Source organism: Monodon monoceros, unplaced genomic scaffold (assembly GCF_005190385.1).
Source record: "Monodon monoceros isolate NGI ecotype Baffin Bay Population unplaced genomic scaffold, NGI_Narwhal_1 Super_Scaffold_4, whole genome shotgun sequence".
NCBI lineage: Eukaryota > Metazoa > Chordata > Mammalia > Artiodactyla > Monodontidae > Monodon > Monodon monoceros.
Window position 1 is genome coordinate 55,098,367 of NW_021703781.1, and position 18,590 is coordinate 55,116,956.

Below are 18,590 nucleotides of genomic sequence, written 5' to 3' on the forward strand. Positions count from 1 at the left end.
TCATTTAATAGTCACTACAACTACTAGATAGTTTTTTCATTCCCATTTACAGGTGAGTGAGGCACAGAAAGATTAAGTAACTTGCCTGAGGTTGTATAGCTAGGAATGGACACAGGACTACTGAGCAGATATTTTAAAAAATAAAGTTCTTCCCATGTAATTATAGGAGTATCTCTAAGACATATTAAGTGAAGAAAGAGAGGTGCACAACAGAGTGTATAGTATGCTACCATTTGTATTAAAGCAGTGGGGAGTGTATTCATATTTATTTATATGTATATAAAATGCCTGTGGGAGGAAGGACTAAAACTAGTAGTGATTGTCTGTGAGGAGGGGAAATGAGTGGCTGAAGGCCTAGACTGGGAGGACAGTTCTCTTCAGCACACTGTGCCTTAATTTCTTTTAACTTTTTTTTTTTAACCATATGAAAGGGTTATTTATTCAAAAAAAAATAAAATATTATCTATGTTTTGAAGGCCAAATTCATGTGTCTCCTCTTCCATGAACCTTCACTGATTCCTCAACCAAAATTGGGGTGCTTAGAATTGTTTATATTGCTGTGGAAGTTTTGTTGGGCCACTTATGAGGCCTTTAAATATTATGAGTTCTTTGTAGTCAGAGCCACCTTCTACATAGCTCTCTGACACCAAGAGCAACAGAGAGAACGCCTCATAAAAAGTAGCTGTTTGGCCTTTCTCACCTTCTGAGATGGCCCCCACTCTGTCTGTGGAGTGTGTTTCTCTCTAAATAAATCCACTTCTTACCTTAAAAAAAAAAAAAGTAGCTGTTCAAGGGAAAACTAATGCATAGAAATAGAAATCAAATTTACCTGGAGTGGAGATAGCTGATTGACTCGGATCTGACATGAAGGGACTTTTGAGGTATTATAGAAATGTTCTGTTTCTTGATTTGGATGGTGGTTACACCAGTATACATATCATCAAAATTTTAAATGTGTGTATTCCTTTTATTGTATGTAAATTATACCTCAGTAAAACTTTTGTTGTTCAGTGCTTCTCACAGTTTTGTGCATAATTTCACATTGTTTTTATTCACTCTTCCATAGTTCTGAAACACAGATGACACCGGGGGTGAAAGGAAGTGAAGATTCTTCTTGTAAGCCAATATTTTCATCTCTCCCTGAAACCAACATTTTAAATGTGGTCAAGGTAGGAGAAAACTCTTTTTTGTATGTCTTTAGCACAGAGCTGGAACCACTTAGTTTTTTGCTTAATGGTTTTAAAACAAAATCAGGGACTTTCTTGGTGGTCCAGTGGTTAAGACTCCACGCTCCCAATGCAGGGGGCCCAGGTTCGATCTTAGGGAACTGGATCCCCTCAGGACGCATTGAAGATCCCGCACGCAGCAACGAAGATCCCGTGTGCCACAACTAAGACCCAGCACAGCCAAATTAAAAAAAAAAAAAAAATTCACTAGTGTTTTACCATGGGATTTCTAGTCTCTGAAATTGCTTAGCAATAATCTTCATATTAAAGGTTGTTTTTGCTGTTTTATTTATTTATTTTTTGTTTTGTTTATTGGCCGCACTGTGCGGCATGCGGGATCTTAGTTCCCTGCGTGGAGCCTTAACCACTGGACCACTAACCCTAACACAAACCAGGGAAGTCCCTTATTTTTGTTTTAATATTAGGAACGAAAGGGAACTTTGAATCAGAGTTATGTGATTAAAATAGTTCTAGGAATACCTTTACCAAGAAGCTTTTTGCTAGTAGTAGTTTTGAAACCAGTAATTTTTTAGAATTAGAATGTATGAAGAAAAAAATTGTAACTTACAGTATAACTTAGTGACCAAGAATTAATAACAGTGTTAAAACATTTTTAGTGGCTGAATCAAATCAGTGATATTGAACTGTTAAGAAAATTTTGAAAATTAAAAATGGGGAAGAAGATACTTATCAAGTCAACTAGTAACATGAGTATTTCTTGCCTTTTTCCTAGACAACTGATGTTTCAATTTCTATATAGTTCTCTTTTGCATTTTTTGTTAAAAAGTTTTTATAATGTAAACTCTTCAAGCAAAATATATCTCCTTAAGTTGTTTTGTCTCTGATATGTGTCAAAGTTTCTAGGCTTGTGTACATCTATACATCCGGAAGGTTACCAGGATTGTGAAATAATGTTACTGATTTTAATGCTGTTTAAAATGAGTCTGGAAAAACAACTGAAACAGATTCCTCTAGTAGACTTTCAAAGCCTCCTGATAAACCTGATGAAAAACATCAGAGATTGGAATACAAAGGTAACATTACTTAAAATTTTAATATTGTTTTTTGTATAGCATCACAATTTGACTTCATAGTGCATGCAGAATTGAAAGTTTGTAACCTCAGTTAAGGTGCTCAGCAGATGAAAAATAAACTGAAGAAACGACTGTCTGTGCTGGCACTGTATTTAAATTCATGAAACTGAATCTTTTCTAAAACTGCAGTTAATTCATTCCACAAAAAATGTGTTATGTTTACTGGGGATTTACTGTGGGCCAAGCATTAATGCAGGTGCTAGAGATAAAGCTGTGAAGAAGATAAAGCCCTTGCTCTCCCAGCACTTCTATTCTAGTCAAAGGGTTAGGTTATAAACAATGTAAATGTAGATTATAATATCATGTTAAGTTGTAATAAGTGCTACAGATTACAATAAAGCAGGACAAGGCAGGGATGCTCTACTATTTCATATGAGGTAGTTAAGGAAGCCCTTTCTGAAGTGACCTTTGAACAGAGACCTAAATGAAATGATAGAGTGAATCATACATAACAGCAAGAAGTTGAGTTGAATTTCTGCAGCCATTGGTGGTAAACATGTATAGTTTTTGTTAGGTTTTTTTAAATTATATTTTTCAGCCTTTTTTGGTGGAAAATGTCAAACATGCAAAAGTAGAGAGAAGAGTTTAATGAACCCCTAAATACTTATCACCCAACTTCAACAATTATCAAGACATAATCAGTCTTATCTCATCTCTTACCCTCATCCCATACTTCCCTTCCCTACTCAGGGATTATTTTGAAGCAGTTCTGTTAGACTTTAAATACTGGAATAGTTGATTCCTAAAATTCAAGAAATCCCAAGTCAGGAACATGTATTATCTTGTGCAACTCTCATTATATACCTTTGGAAACTGGTATGTGTACTTAGACTTTATTCTTCGAAGGACTGTTTAAATACAGATAGATATGATGTAGCACAAAACACAAAAGCCAAATGAAATTCTGGTAAATGTATCTATTCAGTCTATTCTAGAGTTTGAGATAAAACTGAATATGTGGGGGCTTCCCTGGTGGCGCAGTGGTTGGGAGTCCGCCTGCCAATGCAGGGGACACGGGTTCGTGCCCCGGTCCGGGAGGATCCCACATGCTGCGGAGCGGCTGGGCCTGCGCGGCCAGAGTCTGTGCTCCGCAACGGGAGAGGCCACAACAGTGAGAGGCCCACGTACCGCAAAAAAAAAAAAAAAAACACTGAATATGTGTACTCCGTGCTGTTTCTAAAAATGAATGCTCTTTTTATAATAATGCTTCATTAAGAAGGGATGTGGATGATCTGTTAGATATTTGATTCCACTGACCTATTTGAAAAATCTTGCTCACTGTTTGTTTTCAGGTACCTGAACTCTGTCTGGCCATAAATGAACTCTCCAGTCATCCCCACAACCTTCTGTGGTTGGTACAGCTGGTCCCTAACTGGACATCACGTGGAAGGTATTGAAAAGTGAGAATTAAACACTAAGAAAAATGTATGTTTACATTAATGAAATGCTTTTAGGTCCTTCATTTCCTTTAATCATTCCTTGAATGTTAAATCAGAGTCTTTTATTTCATTTCATATTCAGTTGTGGGAAAAGGCATTGACAGCCTGATTCTGAGACTTAGATCAGTTTGTAATATTCTTGATCTTTAATTTTAGCTTATCTGATAACTTAATATAGATGGCATATACCATGAAAATGAATCAGTTTGCTTTTTTTTTTTTTTTTTGGCTTTAGTAAAAAGAAATCCCAGGGCTTCCCTGGTGGCATAGTGGTTGAGAGTCCGCCTGCTGATGCAGGTTTGCGCCCCGGTCTGGGAAGATCTCACATGCCGCGGAGTGGCTGGGCCCGTGAGCCATGGCCACTGAGCCTGCGCGTCCGGAGCCTTCTGTGCTCCGCAAAAAAAAAAAGAAATCCCAGCAGTGAAATAGATTTTCTAACAGTAAATCATCAGGGTCAAAGATAAAGGCTCTTAATGGTTTTCCTGAGCTTCAGGCAACTTTAACTTTGTGTACAAATATTTTACATGAAAATTTTACTGTTCTAGTATAGCTTTTATATTCTTGTATAGCCTTCTTTTGAAACATTAGCTATGTTTCGAATTAGAAGAACTTCTTTTTGCAAACTTCATTTGCTTCTTAAGCAGTATTCATTAAACACATTCTAAATACTTTAAAATTCTAATTCCAGGCAACTGAGACAGTGCCTCAGCCTAGTGATTATTTCAAAGCTTTTGGATGAGAAACATGAAGATATCCCTAATGCGAATAATCTGCAGGTATAAATAACATTTTTGTTTTCTTTTAATAAATGGGAGAGCTAGTGACGTGTAGAGAAAATTGATGGATCCTACGTCAAAACTACTGAGGTTATGGGCTTCCCTCGTGGCGCAGTGGTTGAGAGTCCACCTGCCGATGCAGGGGATGTGGGTTCGTGCCCCGGTCCGGGTAGATCCCACATGCCGTGGAGCGGCTGGGCCCGTGAGCCGTGGCCACTGAGCCTGCGCGTCCGGAGCCTGTGCTCCGCAACGGGAGAGGCCACAACAGTGAGAGGCCCGCGTACCGCAAAAAAAAAAAAAAAATAGATCCTAACACAGGCATAATACTATTCATGTAATCTTTAGCATGGTACTTAACTAATGAGACCCAGTTTCTTTATGTGTGAAATAGAGACAGTATCACATCCTCTACCACATAGGATGGTTGTGGACAATTAGATGAATTAATGTATAAAAAGTACTGGGAAAGGGCTTCCCTGGTGGCACAGTGGTTAAGAATCTGCCTGCCAATGCAAGGGACACAGGTTTGAGCCCTGGTCCAGGAAGATCCCACATGCCATGGAGCAACTAAGCCTGTGCGCCACGACTACTGAGTCGCAACTACTGAAGCCCACACACCTAGAGCCCATGCTTTGCAACAAGAGAAGCCACTGCAATGAGAAGCCCACGCACTACAACGAAGAGTAGCCCCCGCTTGCCATAATTAGAGAAAACCTACGCGCAGCAACGAAGATCCAATGCAGCCAAAAATAAATTAAAAAAAAAAAAAAAGTACTGGGAAAATCGTAATGTGCTATATAAATATGACATTTAATTAGTTCACCTTGTCAATGTTAGTAATTTTATCACAAGATTAGAAATTGTAGAACTATTAAACATTAATTTCATCTTGTACCTATTTTAATATTAAAGTCTTTAAATTATAGAGCTTAAATGTGGTTGCCCAGTAGTGAATATATCATGTATGAGTGTGTATATGAGTGTGTATAAACATGTCCTATAGAAACCCCACTCTGAGAAGTCCTGAAGGCTTTTTACAAGCATAATAACACTAATGGGGTTATTCATAGTTGAATCTGAAAACTCAACACAGAACCTGATCTAGATGTGGTGGTCTTGTTTGAACTGCAGTTCAGTACAAGATAATCTGTTAGGTCCTACAGATTAAGAAAAAAAAAAAATGAATAAGAGACTCTGACCTTGAAAATATAATGTAGTGGTCGAAACAGAATTAAGCAACCATTGTGGTACAGTGTAGCAAGAACTGATGGAAGTATGCACAGGGTGCTGTGGGACAGAGAGATTGAAAGGACAGCTGGTTTCTACATTAGTAGAGTTGATGTAGATTTCATTCTAGATTTTTGGGGGGACCACACCTGAGCCACGAGGGTAATTAGCAAATAGCTCTCAGTCCTTTCAGTGATATTTACTACCATCAAGAGAGAATTCTTGGACTTCCCTGGTGGCATAGTGGTTAAGAATCCGCCTACCAATGCAGGGGACACAGGTTCAGGCCCTGGTCTGGGAAGATCCCACATGCCGCGGAGCAGCTAAGCCCGTGCTTCACAACTACTGAAGCCCGCGTGCTTAGAGCCCGTGCTCCGCAACAAGAGAAGCCACCTCAATGAGAAGCCCCACGCACTGCAACGAAGAGTTGCCCCGACTCGCCGCAACTAGAGAAAAGCCCGTGTGCAGCGACAAAGACCCAACGCAGCCATAAATAAATAAATAAATTTATTTATTTTTAAAAAGAATTCTTTTCAGAATTCAATAATGCTACTCACAGGGAGGAGGATTCAACTCTGCTGCCTTTCAAATAATTTCTCAAAGAAAGTCCTCCCTTTGACCTCTATTGTAATGCCATTTGGTCTCCTCAAGTTTTCATCCTCAATTACAAGTACTAAATCTTTAATATCCCTTTTAGGGAATTCCCTGGTGGTCCAGTGGTTAGGACTTAGCACTTTCACTGCTGGGGCCTGGGTTCAATCCCTGAACGAAGAAATAAGATCCTGCAAGCTGCATGGCACAGCCATAAAAATAAAATAAGATCCCTTTAAAGCAATTGGGGACTTTTTTTACTCTCATTTTATTGCAGTGAAGTTTAATAGTACAGAAAAGTCACATGACCTTGGTGGGTCAATTGGGGACTTTTAAGTTAAGTGAATATCACTGGACTATAAGAAGCTAAAGGGGCAAAATTAGAGAAGGCAAAAATTATTCAGTGTCTACTCTTTCTTTTGATAGATATCAGTCTTGCATCGCTATCTTGTGCAAATGAAGCCTTCAGATTTGTTGAAGAAAATGGTCTTGAAGAAAAGGGCTGAACAACCAAATGGCACTATTGATGATAGTCTTCATTTGGAACTTGAAAAGCAGGTATCCACAGCTAGATCATCTCAAAAGATGATCTTAACCATGGACGTTTCTGGGTTTAGAGACTAGATAACATTCTAGCAAACACAATTATATAGTGAATGATATTTTTGTTTATTGCTGTCATGAAATTCTTCAGTTGACTTGAAGATTGAGGTAAAAGGATGGTTGTTGGTAATTTAATACTGGGAGTATTTTTTGTAGCCCTTTACTAGGGCAGTCGTGAGGTGGTAAAAGGAATGCACTTGAGTTAGAAATCAGAAACCTGGGATAAATGCTTGGCTTTTCCTTACTAACCAGCTCAGTTAACTTGAGCAAATCCTTAATCCTTCCTAGGCAGCTTTCCTAATGTATAAACTGGGATGACATGTATTCTAGCTAATTCATGGGTGTTGATTTTATTCATTTCTCTACCAGGCATATTACCTGACCTACATTCTTCTTCATTTAGTCGGTGAAGTTAGTTGTTCTCACTCTTTTTCTTCTGGACAACGGGTAGGTATTTTTTAGTGTTTTTTGTTTTTAATAAGTGTCACTATTGATGGAATAAATGAACATTCTTTATATAGGAGAAAACTTAATAAAATAACTTTTATCAAGTTACCGTTGGATTCACTATAGAAATCCGAGTGTACACTGGAAAGAGAGAAGTAATAGTAACCTTGCAGCCATGTCACTGACAAAAATTATTTGTCTACACATGTTAGTTCTGTTTACTGGAGTGGGACTTAACTGTGATAACTTGGCAGTAGTGTAATACATTAATAAGATATCAAGATCACCAAATACCAAATGGGCTAGCTCTTAGTTGGTTTCTTCCCATCTCTGCTCCCACTCCACTTCCTTTTTATTTAGAAATAATGTTTGCTTTCAAAATTAAACTGATGGTAAGTCAGGCTACTTCAGATATGCATTTCTAAATTATCTCACCATGTTAAGATTTTCATTTTGAATTATTTTATTCTTCCTATCCTATCATGTTGCATACTCCTGGGGAAAGTTCTTGTTTAATTCTTCATGTTTCACACCTTAGGTAATCCAACCCCTGTTTAAAACTTTGTATCTCCTTAGGCATGATCGGAAGGACACAAGACTGGTTCATGTCTTTTTATAAACACTGCTGTACATAGAACTATTGTTTGCTCTCCTGATTGGAACCTAACATAGTCATCTATCTGTTCTTATATATGGTCTTTACATTTTTAAATTATTTTTTTCTGATTAGAAAACAATCAATGATTATTGCTTTAAAATTCAGTTATTATAAAACCATATAAGGTAGAAAGTGAAAGACTTTATAATCCAGTGCCCTCCTATAAATTTCTCCATAATTTATGCATATACTAACATAATTATTTTTTAATGAGGTCATGTTATTCATATTATTTGCAACTTGTCTTTCTTTTTCCCCCACTGTAAATTACTGGCACGTCTATCTAATAACTGTAGTATTTCAAAACGTTTATTGATGAACATTCCTTTCTGTGTGATTACACACAGTGCTAACACGAACCTTTGGAAGCATTTCTGTAGGGTAAATTCCTAGAAGTAGAAATGCTAGATCAAAGGTTATAAATTTTTCAAATTTTAATTATTTAAAAATGGTTGTTATCACATTACCCTCCCAAAAAATGTTCATTTACATTCTCACCTTAGTATATTCAACCTTAGTATATATATATGAGTGTGACTGTTTTGGACTATACACTTCTAAAACTTAAGGCACTTAATTTTTCAAGGAACTACCACTAAACCTCCTTTTGTTCATAGAGAAAAAAATAGGTTAGCTGTTACTTGAATATTTCATTAGAGAATGTGTTAATGGAAAGACTCTTAAATTTCTAGGCACTACTTCACAGTCTGAATTCTAGGGTTAATTTTCATTAATGTGCCTTAATACATAGCAAAACAACCTTTATTTTTATGTATATTTTATGCATTAACTAGCAATAAACTATAACAGTCTTATTGTTGTGGCAGTTAGTACTTTTTACTGATATGACTGCTATTATGTTGGATAGTTAATATCAGAAATTGCTAAGGTAGATTTTTTAAAATGATTGTTAGCTGTCCTAGCTACATGATCTTTTCTTTGTTAATTTGTAATGCTTCAGAGTTGTTTTCATCCCTTGCATTTGTTTTACACAGAAACACTTTGTGCACCTCTGTGGGGCTTTAGAAAAGCATGTTAAGTGTGATATTAGGGAAGATGCAAGACTGTTTTATAGAACTAAGGTAAGCGTGTGTTTTTCTTATTGTTAGCTTTTTGTTTGTTTAACCTTGGTTTCGTTAATACTTGAGTAATACGTATAAGCCTCTCTTTAAGAAGGAACATATAAGATTAGAAATATGACTTTCTCCTTTAATAACAAATTAACTTCTACTAAGTACTTCTAGCTAGATTGAAAGTAAAGCGGGGGGGGGAATCTCAAAGCGAATACTAAGACAAGCTGAATATATGAGTATGGAGTTAGGAAAGCAACTTCGGTATTAATAAAACAATTTGACGATTTTTCCTGAAACATAACAGGATCTTCTGGAAACTTTTTCTTCTAAGGATTTTTTTTATTCTAAATCATCTTTTAGCTTTTGTAGTGTAGAGCCGATCCATTCTTGCCATTTGTGTTTGGATAGTCATTGAATGTGAGGTTTCAGCTTTGTAACTTTATATTTTACATTAATTAGCTGTAAAGGTTAGATATTTCAGCAATTCCCATTTAGATTTAGTATCTGTATTTATTTTAATAGATTTAAGTTAAATACAAAAATGAGCAACTAATGAAATTGTATCAGATTGCAGATTTTCAAATACATGTAGGGGATAGCTCTTTGCCTTAGAGTGGAAACTGTAGTTTCAGAAGCACATTCTTTTGAACATTAACTAGAGTTACTGGCCCATAGAACTTGGTGGTAGTGGCTACTGCTGACAGACATGCTAAGGAGGACCACCCAAGGTTTTTGTTTCTTAAAGCCAAGAGGCTGGGCATAGACTGGTGCCAGGGCTCCTCTTACTTAGAGCAGAGAATGACACAGAGGTCTGTGGCAGTTGCTTTCAGGGGATGGTCCTGCTGAAATAGATGAATTGCATGCCTCTCCACAAGCCTCTGGTAGAAAAAGGTGGCGCTTGTTTTAGAGAAACTGAATCTGCTGAACTCTAAATGGAGAAAAAAGCAGACCTTTTAATAACTTAAAGCAACTATAAAATTCCTGACCTGTTTAAAACACTTTGTTGGGACTTCCCAGGCAGTCTAGCGGTTAAGACTCTGTGCATCCACTGCGGAGGACGTGGGTGCGATCCCTGGTCAGGGAACTAAGATCCCACGTGCTGTGTGGCACGACCAAATAAATAAATTAATTTAATTAAATAAAACATTTTGTCAAGCAGTTATGTCCAGGAACTAACTGAGAATCTCTAATATGGTAGGAGTTTCACACAGAGACTTGCTAAACCTCCAAATACAGGAATAGATCAGGTATTTAAAGAGGATTCATAGGGGCTTCCCTGGTGGCACAGTCGTTGAGAGTCTGCCTGCCGATGCAGGGGACACGGGTCCGTGCCCCGGTCCGGGAAGATCCCACATGCCGCGGAGCGGCTAGGCCCGTGAGCCATGGCCACTGAGCCTGCGCGTCCGGAGCCTGTGCTCTGCAACGAGAGAGGCCACAACAGTGAGAGGCCCGCGTACCGCTAAAAAAAAAAAAAAAGAAGAGGATTCATAGTGTAGTCTACCTTTGAACAACATGGATTTGAGTACTGATTCTGTCCAAACCATTTCAGCTTCCTGCCCTTGGGTAAGTCATTTATCACTTTCTTTGTTTTTGAGGCAGAGAGCAGTATGATTTTCTGCTGTGCGGGGTCTTGGCACCACTAACCCCCGCGTTGTTCAAGAGTCCACTGTACTTTGCAAAAACCTAGAGAGGCTTAACATTGAATTTTGGATCTTGTAATAGTGTGAAAAGGAACAGATGACAACCCTTTTTTTGTGGCCTTGAGTCTTTCAAATAGAACTTGGAAGGCAGGGAACAGCCAAAGCTTTGGGTCCTGTAACAAAGGCCACTCTTCAGCTTCCCTTTGTGGGTGTTCAAAAGACAGCAAGTTGAAAATATAAGTGTCTTGAAGGCAGGGAGTATGTTTTTCTGGATGATCGTTAGTAACTAATGGGAAAATGGAGTCCTAAGCATTCAGTATTTTGGATATGGTGATGAAGGAAGGTCTTAGTAATCACTATGACTTGAAAGCCCCTCCAGAAGTAGAGGAGTTTATTCTCTCTTTCTTAACAGAAACCACATTGAGTTGTTGGGTGTGGGTCTGTCACAGCTATCAGGTCTTTTGTATCAAGCATTAAATTGTTTTGCTCTGATCCCCTTTCCCCTTCTTGATATTTTTAAGGTAAAAGACTTGGTTGCCAGGATACATGGAAAATGGCAGGAAATAATCCAGAACTGTCGACCTACTCAGGTGTCGTTTTATTAAACAGTTTCATTTATTCTCAGTAGTTTTGCTAAATGTTATTTCTTCATACTGTTCAAAAAAAAGTATGACAGAGCACTTGCTTCTAGGTATCCTAAAATGAACTGAAAACCCCAGTATAATATTTTATGTATGTTTTTAAATTTTTGTTTGCTCTTATATTCATTAATTTATTTCCAAAGGTGTTTGACCCCACTTTAAAATGTTACACTGCATCAAATGGAGGTTATTTCTCGTGGAGTATTTTTCTTAATATCTTTATTAAGATAAAATTCACATATCATTCATTTCATCCAAAGTGTACAGTATTTTTTAGTATATGCACAGAGTTGTGCAGTCATCACCACAATCTAACTTTAGAACATTTTTGTCACTCCAAAAAGAGATCACATACCTATTAGCAGTCACTTCTCATTCCCAACCACCTGCACTCCTGTCCCCACTCCATGCCCTAGACAACCACTAATCCACTTTCTGTCTGTATAGAGTTGCCTGTTTTTTATATTTCATACAAATGGAATCATATATGATGTAGTCTTTTATGACTGGCTTCTTTTATGTAACATAATGTTAAGTTAATCCATATTGTAGCATGTTGTATGTCCTTTCTATTGCCAAATAATATTTCATTATGGATATACCACATTTTATATATCTACTTATTAAATGGACATCTGAGTTGTTTCCACTTCCTGGCTGTTATGAGTAATGCTTCCATGAACATTTGTGTATAGGTTTTGGTGTAAATGTATGATTTCAAATGAAAACATTTTGGGCATATACCTGGGAGTGGGATTGTTGGATCATATAGTAATTCTGTGTTAAATGTTTTGAGGAACTGCCAGACTGTTTTCCAAAGTGGCTTCACTGTTTTACATTCCCACCAGAATGTGTGAGGTTTCTGATTTCTCCACATTCTTGCCAACACTTGTTATTATCTGTCTTTTTGATATAGTCATAGTAGGGGGTTGGACATGGAATGTCATTTTGATTTTAATTTGCATTTCCCTAATAACTAATGATGTTGAGCATCTTTTTATGTGTTTATTGGCCATTCATATAGCTTCTTTGAAGAAATGTCTGTTCAAATCCTTTGCCCATTTTTAAATTTTCTAATTGTAAGAATTTTCCATGTGTTCTAAATATAAGTCCCTCATTAGGTATATAATTTGCAAGTATTTTCTCCCATCCTGTATGTTGTCTTTTATTGTTTTGATGATATTATTTGTAGAACAGAAGTTTTTCGTTATGATGAAGTTCGGTTTTATCTTTTTTTTTCTTTTGTCACTTAGGGTTTTGGTGTTATATCTAAGGAGACTTTCCTTAAGAGGAGCATTGTTTAAACACCTGATATTAAGTTTGCCATCCTGCTTATTTACAAACCAACTAATATGGGATTGTCGAAAATGCTTCTCAAATTTTATTTATTTATTTTTAATTTGGCCATGCCATGTGGCTTGTGAGATCTTAGTTCCCAGACCAGGGATTGAACCTGTGCCCTCAGCAGTGAAAGCACAGAGGCCTAACTGCTGGACTGCCAGGGAATTCCCTGCTTCTCAAATTTTAATGTACATAGGCTTCAATAAGGAACTTGTTGAAATACGGATTGTGATTTAATAGATCTGGAGTGTAGCCTGAGATATTCTGCATTCCTAACAGGTTCTCAGACTGATGCCAATGCTGCTGATCCAGGGACCATACTTTCATTAGATAGGGCCTAGAAGTTGCTTATATTTTATATAAAAGTAGCAGGAGCACTGAAGATTAGTTAAGAAAAGCAGTCTCACTGTGTTACGACACTTTGACTTTTTTGCTGTTGGTGTTCTTCATAATATAGAGAAGTCTTTGAGAAACCTTAAGTTAACATTTTGTTGTTCTTGTTTTAGTTTTTAATCTCAGTAGACTTTTTTTTTAGGCCTGCCATTTTTGTTGATGTAACATTAAAACAGAAAAGAATTTAATACCAAAACTTTATATTAATCAGCTTAACAGGGACTTCCCTGGTGGTCCAGTGGTTAAGACTCCACACTCCCAATGCAGGGGCTCCGGGTCTGATCCCTGGTCAGGGAACTAGATCCCGCATGCCGCAACTAAAAAATATCCCACATGCCGCAACTGAGACCTGGCACTGCCAAATAAATAAATATTTTAAAAATCAGCTTAACTTTTTACTTAATCTTTTTAAATATGTCGCTCCACACGTGTGTGTTACTGAGGAAAACATCTTGTACTTATTTATACTTTTTTTAAATTTTTAGACTATAAAATGTGAAACTTGAATCTGATTACTGTAAATTTTCAGAGCAATTTATAATATCAAAACTTTATTACTTTCATTATCAAAACGCATTGTCTGATGATTAGTGGTTTTATAAGGATTAATTCATAATCTGATTTTCCTTTATTCTGTTTTTTTCCCCCTTCCCTTTTCTAGGGGCAGCTTCATGACTTCTGGGTACCAGATTCTTAACAGGAGTTGCAGCAGCAAAATTATGAACCAAGAGAAATTCAATAAAAGTCTTTCCTAAAGGAGTAGAAAGTACTACAGAACCCAGTGGAAGGCCAAGAAAATGTTCAGCAAATGTGCTACTTGAATATCTAGTATGAAGCTGGTAATGAAGAAATTGCCATTTCTGAAGCAGATACGAAATGCGATCCGCTTAAAAAGGCAATCAGCCTTTTAAAAGAGCAGAATCCCGTAACAAGAGGGGAGGGGTGGAAGCAGCTGATAGTTGCACGTCTAACCTTCCCCTGTTAACTCTTGTTAAATTGTAAGCCAGTTATCTTTTTTGTTTGTTTGTTTGGATTGTATTTGCGGCACTTGGATAATCACAGAAAGGATGGAAGAAAGGGTTTGGATGAACTTGAGGAGATGGACATGGAAACCAAGATCAAGTTCCAGTTTGGTTTAATTTTCCATCTTGGTTATTTTACGACTCAAAGGGAACACTTAGAACTGAGTTTACTAATAGAAAGGATAAATCTCTTCTGTTACTCCTGTAAACCACTGGCGGGTTTTAATCCATGAATTTTTCTTGGCTATTCAAGATTATAAATCTGTTGGGTTTTTAAAATACATCGAAACAAACAGTTGAGAAACAGAAGTTTGGTATATTGTCAGATCCCCTTAAGGGGAAGAGTTTAAGCTATAAAATAGTGGCTCTGTTTTTATTCCAAAACATACATATGCAGTTTGTTTTGGATTTTCTTTAAGTGCATATATATATATATATATATATATATATATATATATTTTTTAATACTGGTTAAATTTTAGAATCTTGGCTAAATCTTAGAATTCTGGCCCTTTGTAGCCATATTACAGAAGTCTATATTGTAAAAGCTTAAAGATCTGGACAAGTTTCCAAAAACCTTACTTTCATGAGTATATAACCTTGGCAGAGACCTGAATGGCATTTATTCTTTGGTACACTACGCACGCGTGTGTATTTGTGTGCGCATGTGTGCTTGTATTTTAAATTTGTTGCACTTGAAAACCACAGCTGCTCTAAATTCTTAAACACTGGAAAGCCATCCTTTGGTTTAAATGGTGGAGGGTTAGTAGAAGTGCACATGCTGGTCTTAGCCTAAGGGCCTTTTGAAGCCTTTGGTAGTAATAGCCTCTTACTAGCTAACTGAAAAATTCTTTTGTTGACTGTCCCTTTTAGGAGGGTTTGTTTCTTGAAAGATAATGCCAGCTTTGTTTTCCTTTCTTTCAATATTGACTTGGATGACACTGCTCTCCTGAGCACTCTGCTTCCTCCAGTTGTGGGGGAAGGATGATGGAGGAGAAGGGAATTGGGCTTGACGTTTAAATGGGTTTGAGAGGGGAGAAAATAAATTTTGAAAACTAGCTTTCTACATCTAAATTGAGGCTTAGGAGTAAAAACCATTTTATCTTAAATTTATCATTTAAAATAGTATCAGTAACTTTTGAGCCCATGTCAAGCATTGAGCAGTTAGAGATTTTATAGGGAAGACTAAGTTAATCCAGTTCCCAAGAACCCAGGCTGAATGAGGCTTCAAGAGTCAGACCAACAAAAGTTTTATTCTGTGTTGAGTTTACTGGTAAGAATATTATTATCTTGATACTACCTCTCAAGGGTATTGTTAGAAAATGCCACTTATGGTTAATGAGATAGATACAAAGAGTTATATTGACAGAAGCTTGAAACTCTGGCATCTATCTGCCCAACAATGGGGGCTTTCACTCTCTGTAATTTAATACTTTGTAGATACATTATTTGTGTGTAATTTTATAAGTGTCCATATTTTTCTCATTTTGCATTGTGTAAAGTGTACAATATCTCAAAGTATAAAATACTGCTTATATTGCTTGTAATTACAGTGTGTAAATATTTTCTAATTGTGTACATTGACAGGGGGACAAGTGGGTTATTCAGGTTTTTTTTTTTGAGTGACCCTTTTGTATTGCAGTTTCAACAGATAACTGCCCATCAAATTTAAAACCACTTTGATACATTTTTATTTAGCAGTTCCAATAAGAAAAGTCTCTATTTTTAATTGTCTTTCTCCATTAGAGAAAAATACTTCACCTGTCCCTTTAAAATCAATGGCCAAACATCAGTTGGGACCCTTGTATTTATGACTTTGGTAGGTGTCTTTAGTCTCCAGGTCATATTCCAGCCAGTATTTGCATTGGGGTTCTCAAAAATTTTTGTGAGTCTCTTTAGCACAATTAGCCCATGGTTTTTCTCCCAAATTAAGTATTATCCTTTTCCCTCTGAGTCCCCATGCTTTGTCTCCCTCCTGCTGCTGTTGCCCAGTGAATGGGATGGTAGTGGGGGAGAATATGTTCATTGCACAGAGAATGTCAGGCCACTTTTTTTGACTTGGCAAACAAAGCTTGCACTAAGTGGTGGTGTGTTTGGCAATATTACTGTGCCAAAAATCACCTTGTCTAATTTTCTGGATATGTATGTCAAACTTATTACCCTTATTGCAAGCTGAAAAATAAGGTACTTGTGTTTATGCTTCTGTGTGTAACTGTTTGCCTTTTCTAAACTGCTTTTCTTGTTATCCTAAAATATAATTCTGTTGGGTATATCACGTTAAATGAAGAGGCTTTCCATGCACAAAATGCATCTATGTAGCAGTAAAGTAACAGCATTTGTACATTTTCTGTCTATCTCCTGAGGGCAGTGGTGCCTTTGTCACCTTTTAGAAGGCTGGCATTTTGTTTTTGTTTTGAAGTACAAGTAATAGCTTGCTTTGGACTTCACAAAAATCTCCCCAGATGTAAAAGAAAATGGTGTGTTGTCATCCAGGCTCAGTTGGAGCATTTGTATTTTTATTTCTGTCAAAACAAGTATAGTCGGTGGGGACTGGCCAGTAATAATGTGTGGAGTCTTTAAACCAAGAGTAGTTTTCAAATTTAAAAAAACAAAAATTTAAGAGGTGACCCATTAACAAGTGACTGAGTTGGAGAATTAGGGGAGGACTGTTCTGGTTTGTCTCTAAGGAGACAAGTTAGGGTACAGGTGGCTTGGGCATATAGAGCATGATCTGCAGTTATTTCTTATTCATTAACAGTGTTGGTGCACCTCCTTATCTGTGTGTTTGTTTTCCCTGGGCAATCCTATCAGCCAGTTAATCCACCAGCTTTTATGAAGTTTACAAGTAAATGCAGATTTTCTTTACTCTTTTTTTTTTTAATTTTATACTATTTACATCTTGTTTTAAGTCCTATGAATGTATGTGTCTGTTATTAAAATGGCTTTTTCTTCATTTTGGACATGTGTTTAGTAATATTTGTTTGGGAGTGGGGATGGTTAAGTATCTGGAATGTCCTGATTCTTCCCCTGCCCCACCTAGGTTGTTTTTTTTGTTTGTTTTTGTGGGTTTTTTTTTTGCGGTACGCAGGCCTCTCACTGTTGTGGCCTCTCCCGTTGTGGAGCACAGGCTCCAGATGCGCAGGCTCAGTGGCCATGGCTCACGGGCCCAGCCGCTCCGCGGCATGTGGGGTCTTCCCGGACTGGGGCACAAACCCGTGTCCCCTGCATCGGCAGGCGGACTCTCAACCACTGCGCCACCACGGAAGCCCTAGTTTTTAAACTGATTTCTTCCTTTCTTCCTCTTGCATTGGATTCTCTAGTCAGATTTTTAGCTTGATGTTTCCTGTCTGGAATACATAAAGCCATAGTTGTACATAGTTTACTTTTATATAACCCAATTAGTAATTTGCTGCATCCTTTGCAGTCAGGAATTTGGTAATCTCATTTTTAGATCACCTATTCACTATGTCCATTCAACAACTGTTAAGTACCTACTGCATGCTAAGCACTCTTTAGGATTTGGTGGTAAACAACACAAACAAACAGAGCTCTCATGAATCTTACTTTCTGAAATCCAGGTGAAAATATTTTCTGTTATTAGGCAAAGGGGACTGGAAAAGAATTCCCTTGGCCTGGCTCCCTTGTTGTAAAGCTCAGGGCAAAGAAAGGGGAAGCCATACAGTGCAGAGGCAGAGCTGCAACCTGCCAGGCAGATACAGCTCTGGATATGCCACCTGAGAGGAGACATAGGTTGAGACCTCCTCACAGGAGAAACTGTTCTTATGAGCTCAAAGAAGGGCTAGGCATGGTTGCCAGAGGCTTGAGTTCCAGAACCATGCCAGTATTTCTTTCTCCCTTCTGACAGGCTGGTTAGGAGGAGACCAACCCGCCTGTGAGCACTTTTCTCCAGACGTGGGATGGAGGGGTAGGGAGCAACAGCCTAGGCAAAGCAGAGAAATTGCCTTAAGTACTTACTGGGAGACAGGCAGTACAGCCTTTACAAGTTAAGGGCCTTGACCTTGCCCTTAGTCCTGACCTCAGATCCCAGATTCACCATACCAGCCATGTGATCTTTGGCAAGTTACTTAGCTCCTCTGAGCCTTAGTTTCTTCATCTGTTAAAAGGAATAATAACAGTGTCTACCTCAGGATTAGTGAGGGCTAAATAAGCTAATTCATGAAAAGTGCTTAGCAAAGGCCTGGCATATAGCAAGAACTCAATAAATGATAGCTGTCATTATTTAGCTCTACTTTGAGGCTCTTCTCAGATGACAAAATTGATTTTGGCACTTTGGGGTTCACTGACATCTGAGCAAACCATATCTCTTAAAATTATAGTGTATGTGTGCTTATTCCTTCTGATACAGGGACCTCCAGAAGCTGCTCTGTCCAGCTCTGTCTCTGCTGGCAAAAATTGTGA

General features: G+C 37.6%; 1 protein-coding gene across 2 annotated transcripts in view; it reads left to right on the plus strand.

The window, feature by feature from the left end:
* SLF2 (SMC5-SMC6 complex localization factor 2) overlaps positions 1 to 17,253 on the plus strand; it is a 42,113-nt gene extending 24,860 nt beyond the window's left edge. For both annotated transcript variants that reach the window (XM_029245738.1, XM_029245739.1), the window contains exons 12-20: positions 1,067 to 1,169; positions 2,084 to 2,260; positions 3,613 to 3,710; positions 4,448 to 4,535; positions 6,780 to 6,911; positions 7,326 to 7,403; positions 9,057 to 9,143; positions 11,296 to 11,364; positions 13,811 to 17,253. In XM_029245738.1, coding sequence (XP_029101571.1) covers positions 1,067 to 1,169; positions 2,084 to 2,260; positions 3,613 to 3,710; positions 4,448 to 4,535; positions 6,780 to 6,911; positions 7,326 to 7,403; positions 9,057 to 9,143; positions 11,296 to 11,364; positions 13,811 to 13,846 — 868 coding nt within the window. In that variant the 3' untranslated portion in view covers positions 13,847 to 17,253. The remainder of the gene's footprint in view (positions 1 to 1,066; positions 1,170 to 2,083; positions 2,261 to 3,612; positions 3,711 to 4,447; positions 4,536 to 6,779; positions 6,912 to 7,325; positions 7,404 to 9,056; positions 9,144 to 11,295; positions 11,365 to 13,810) is intronic.
* Positions 17,254 to 18,590: the final 1,337 nt, after the last annotated feature.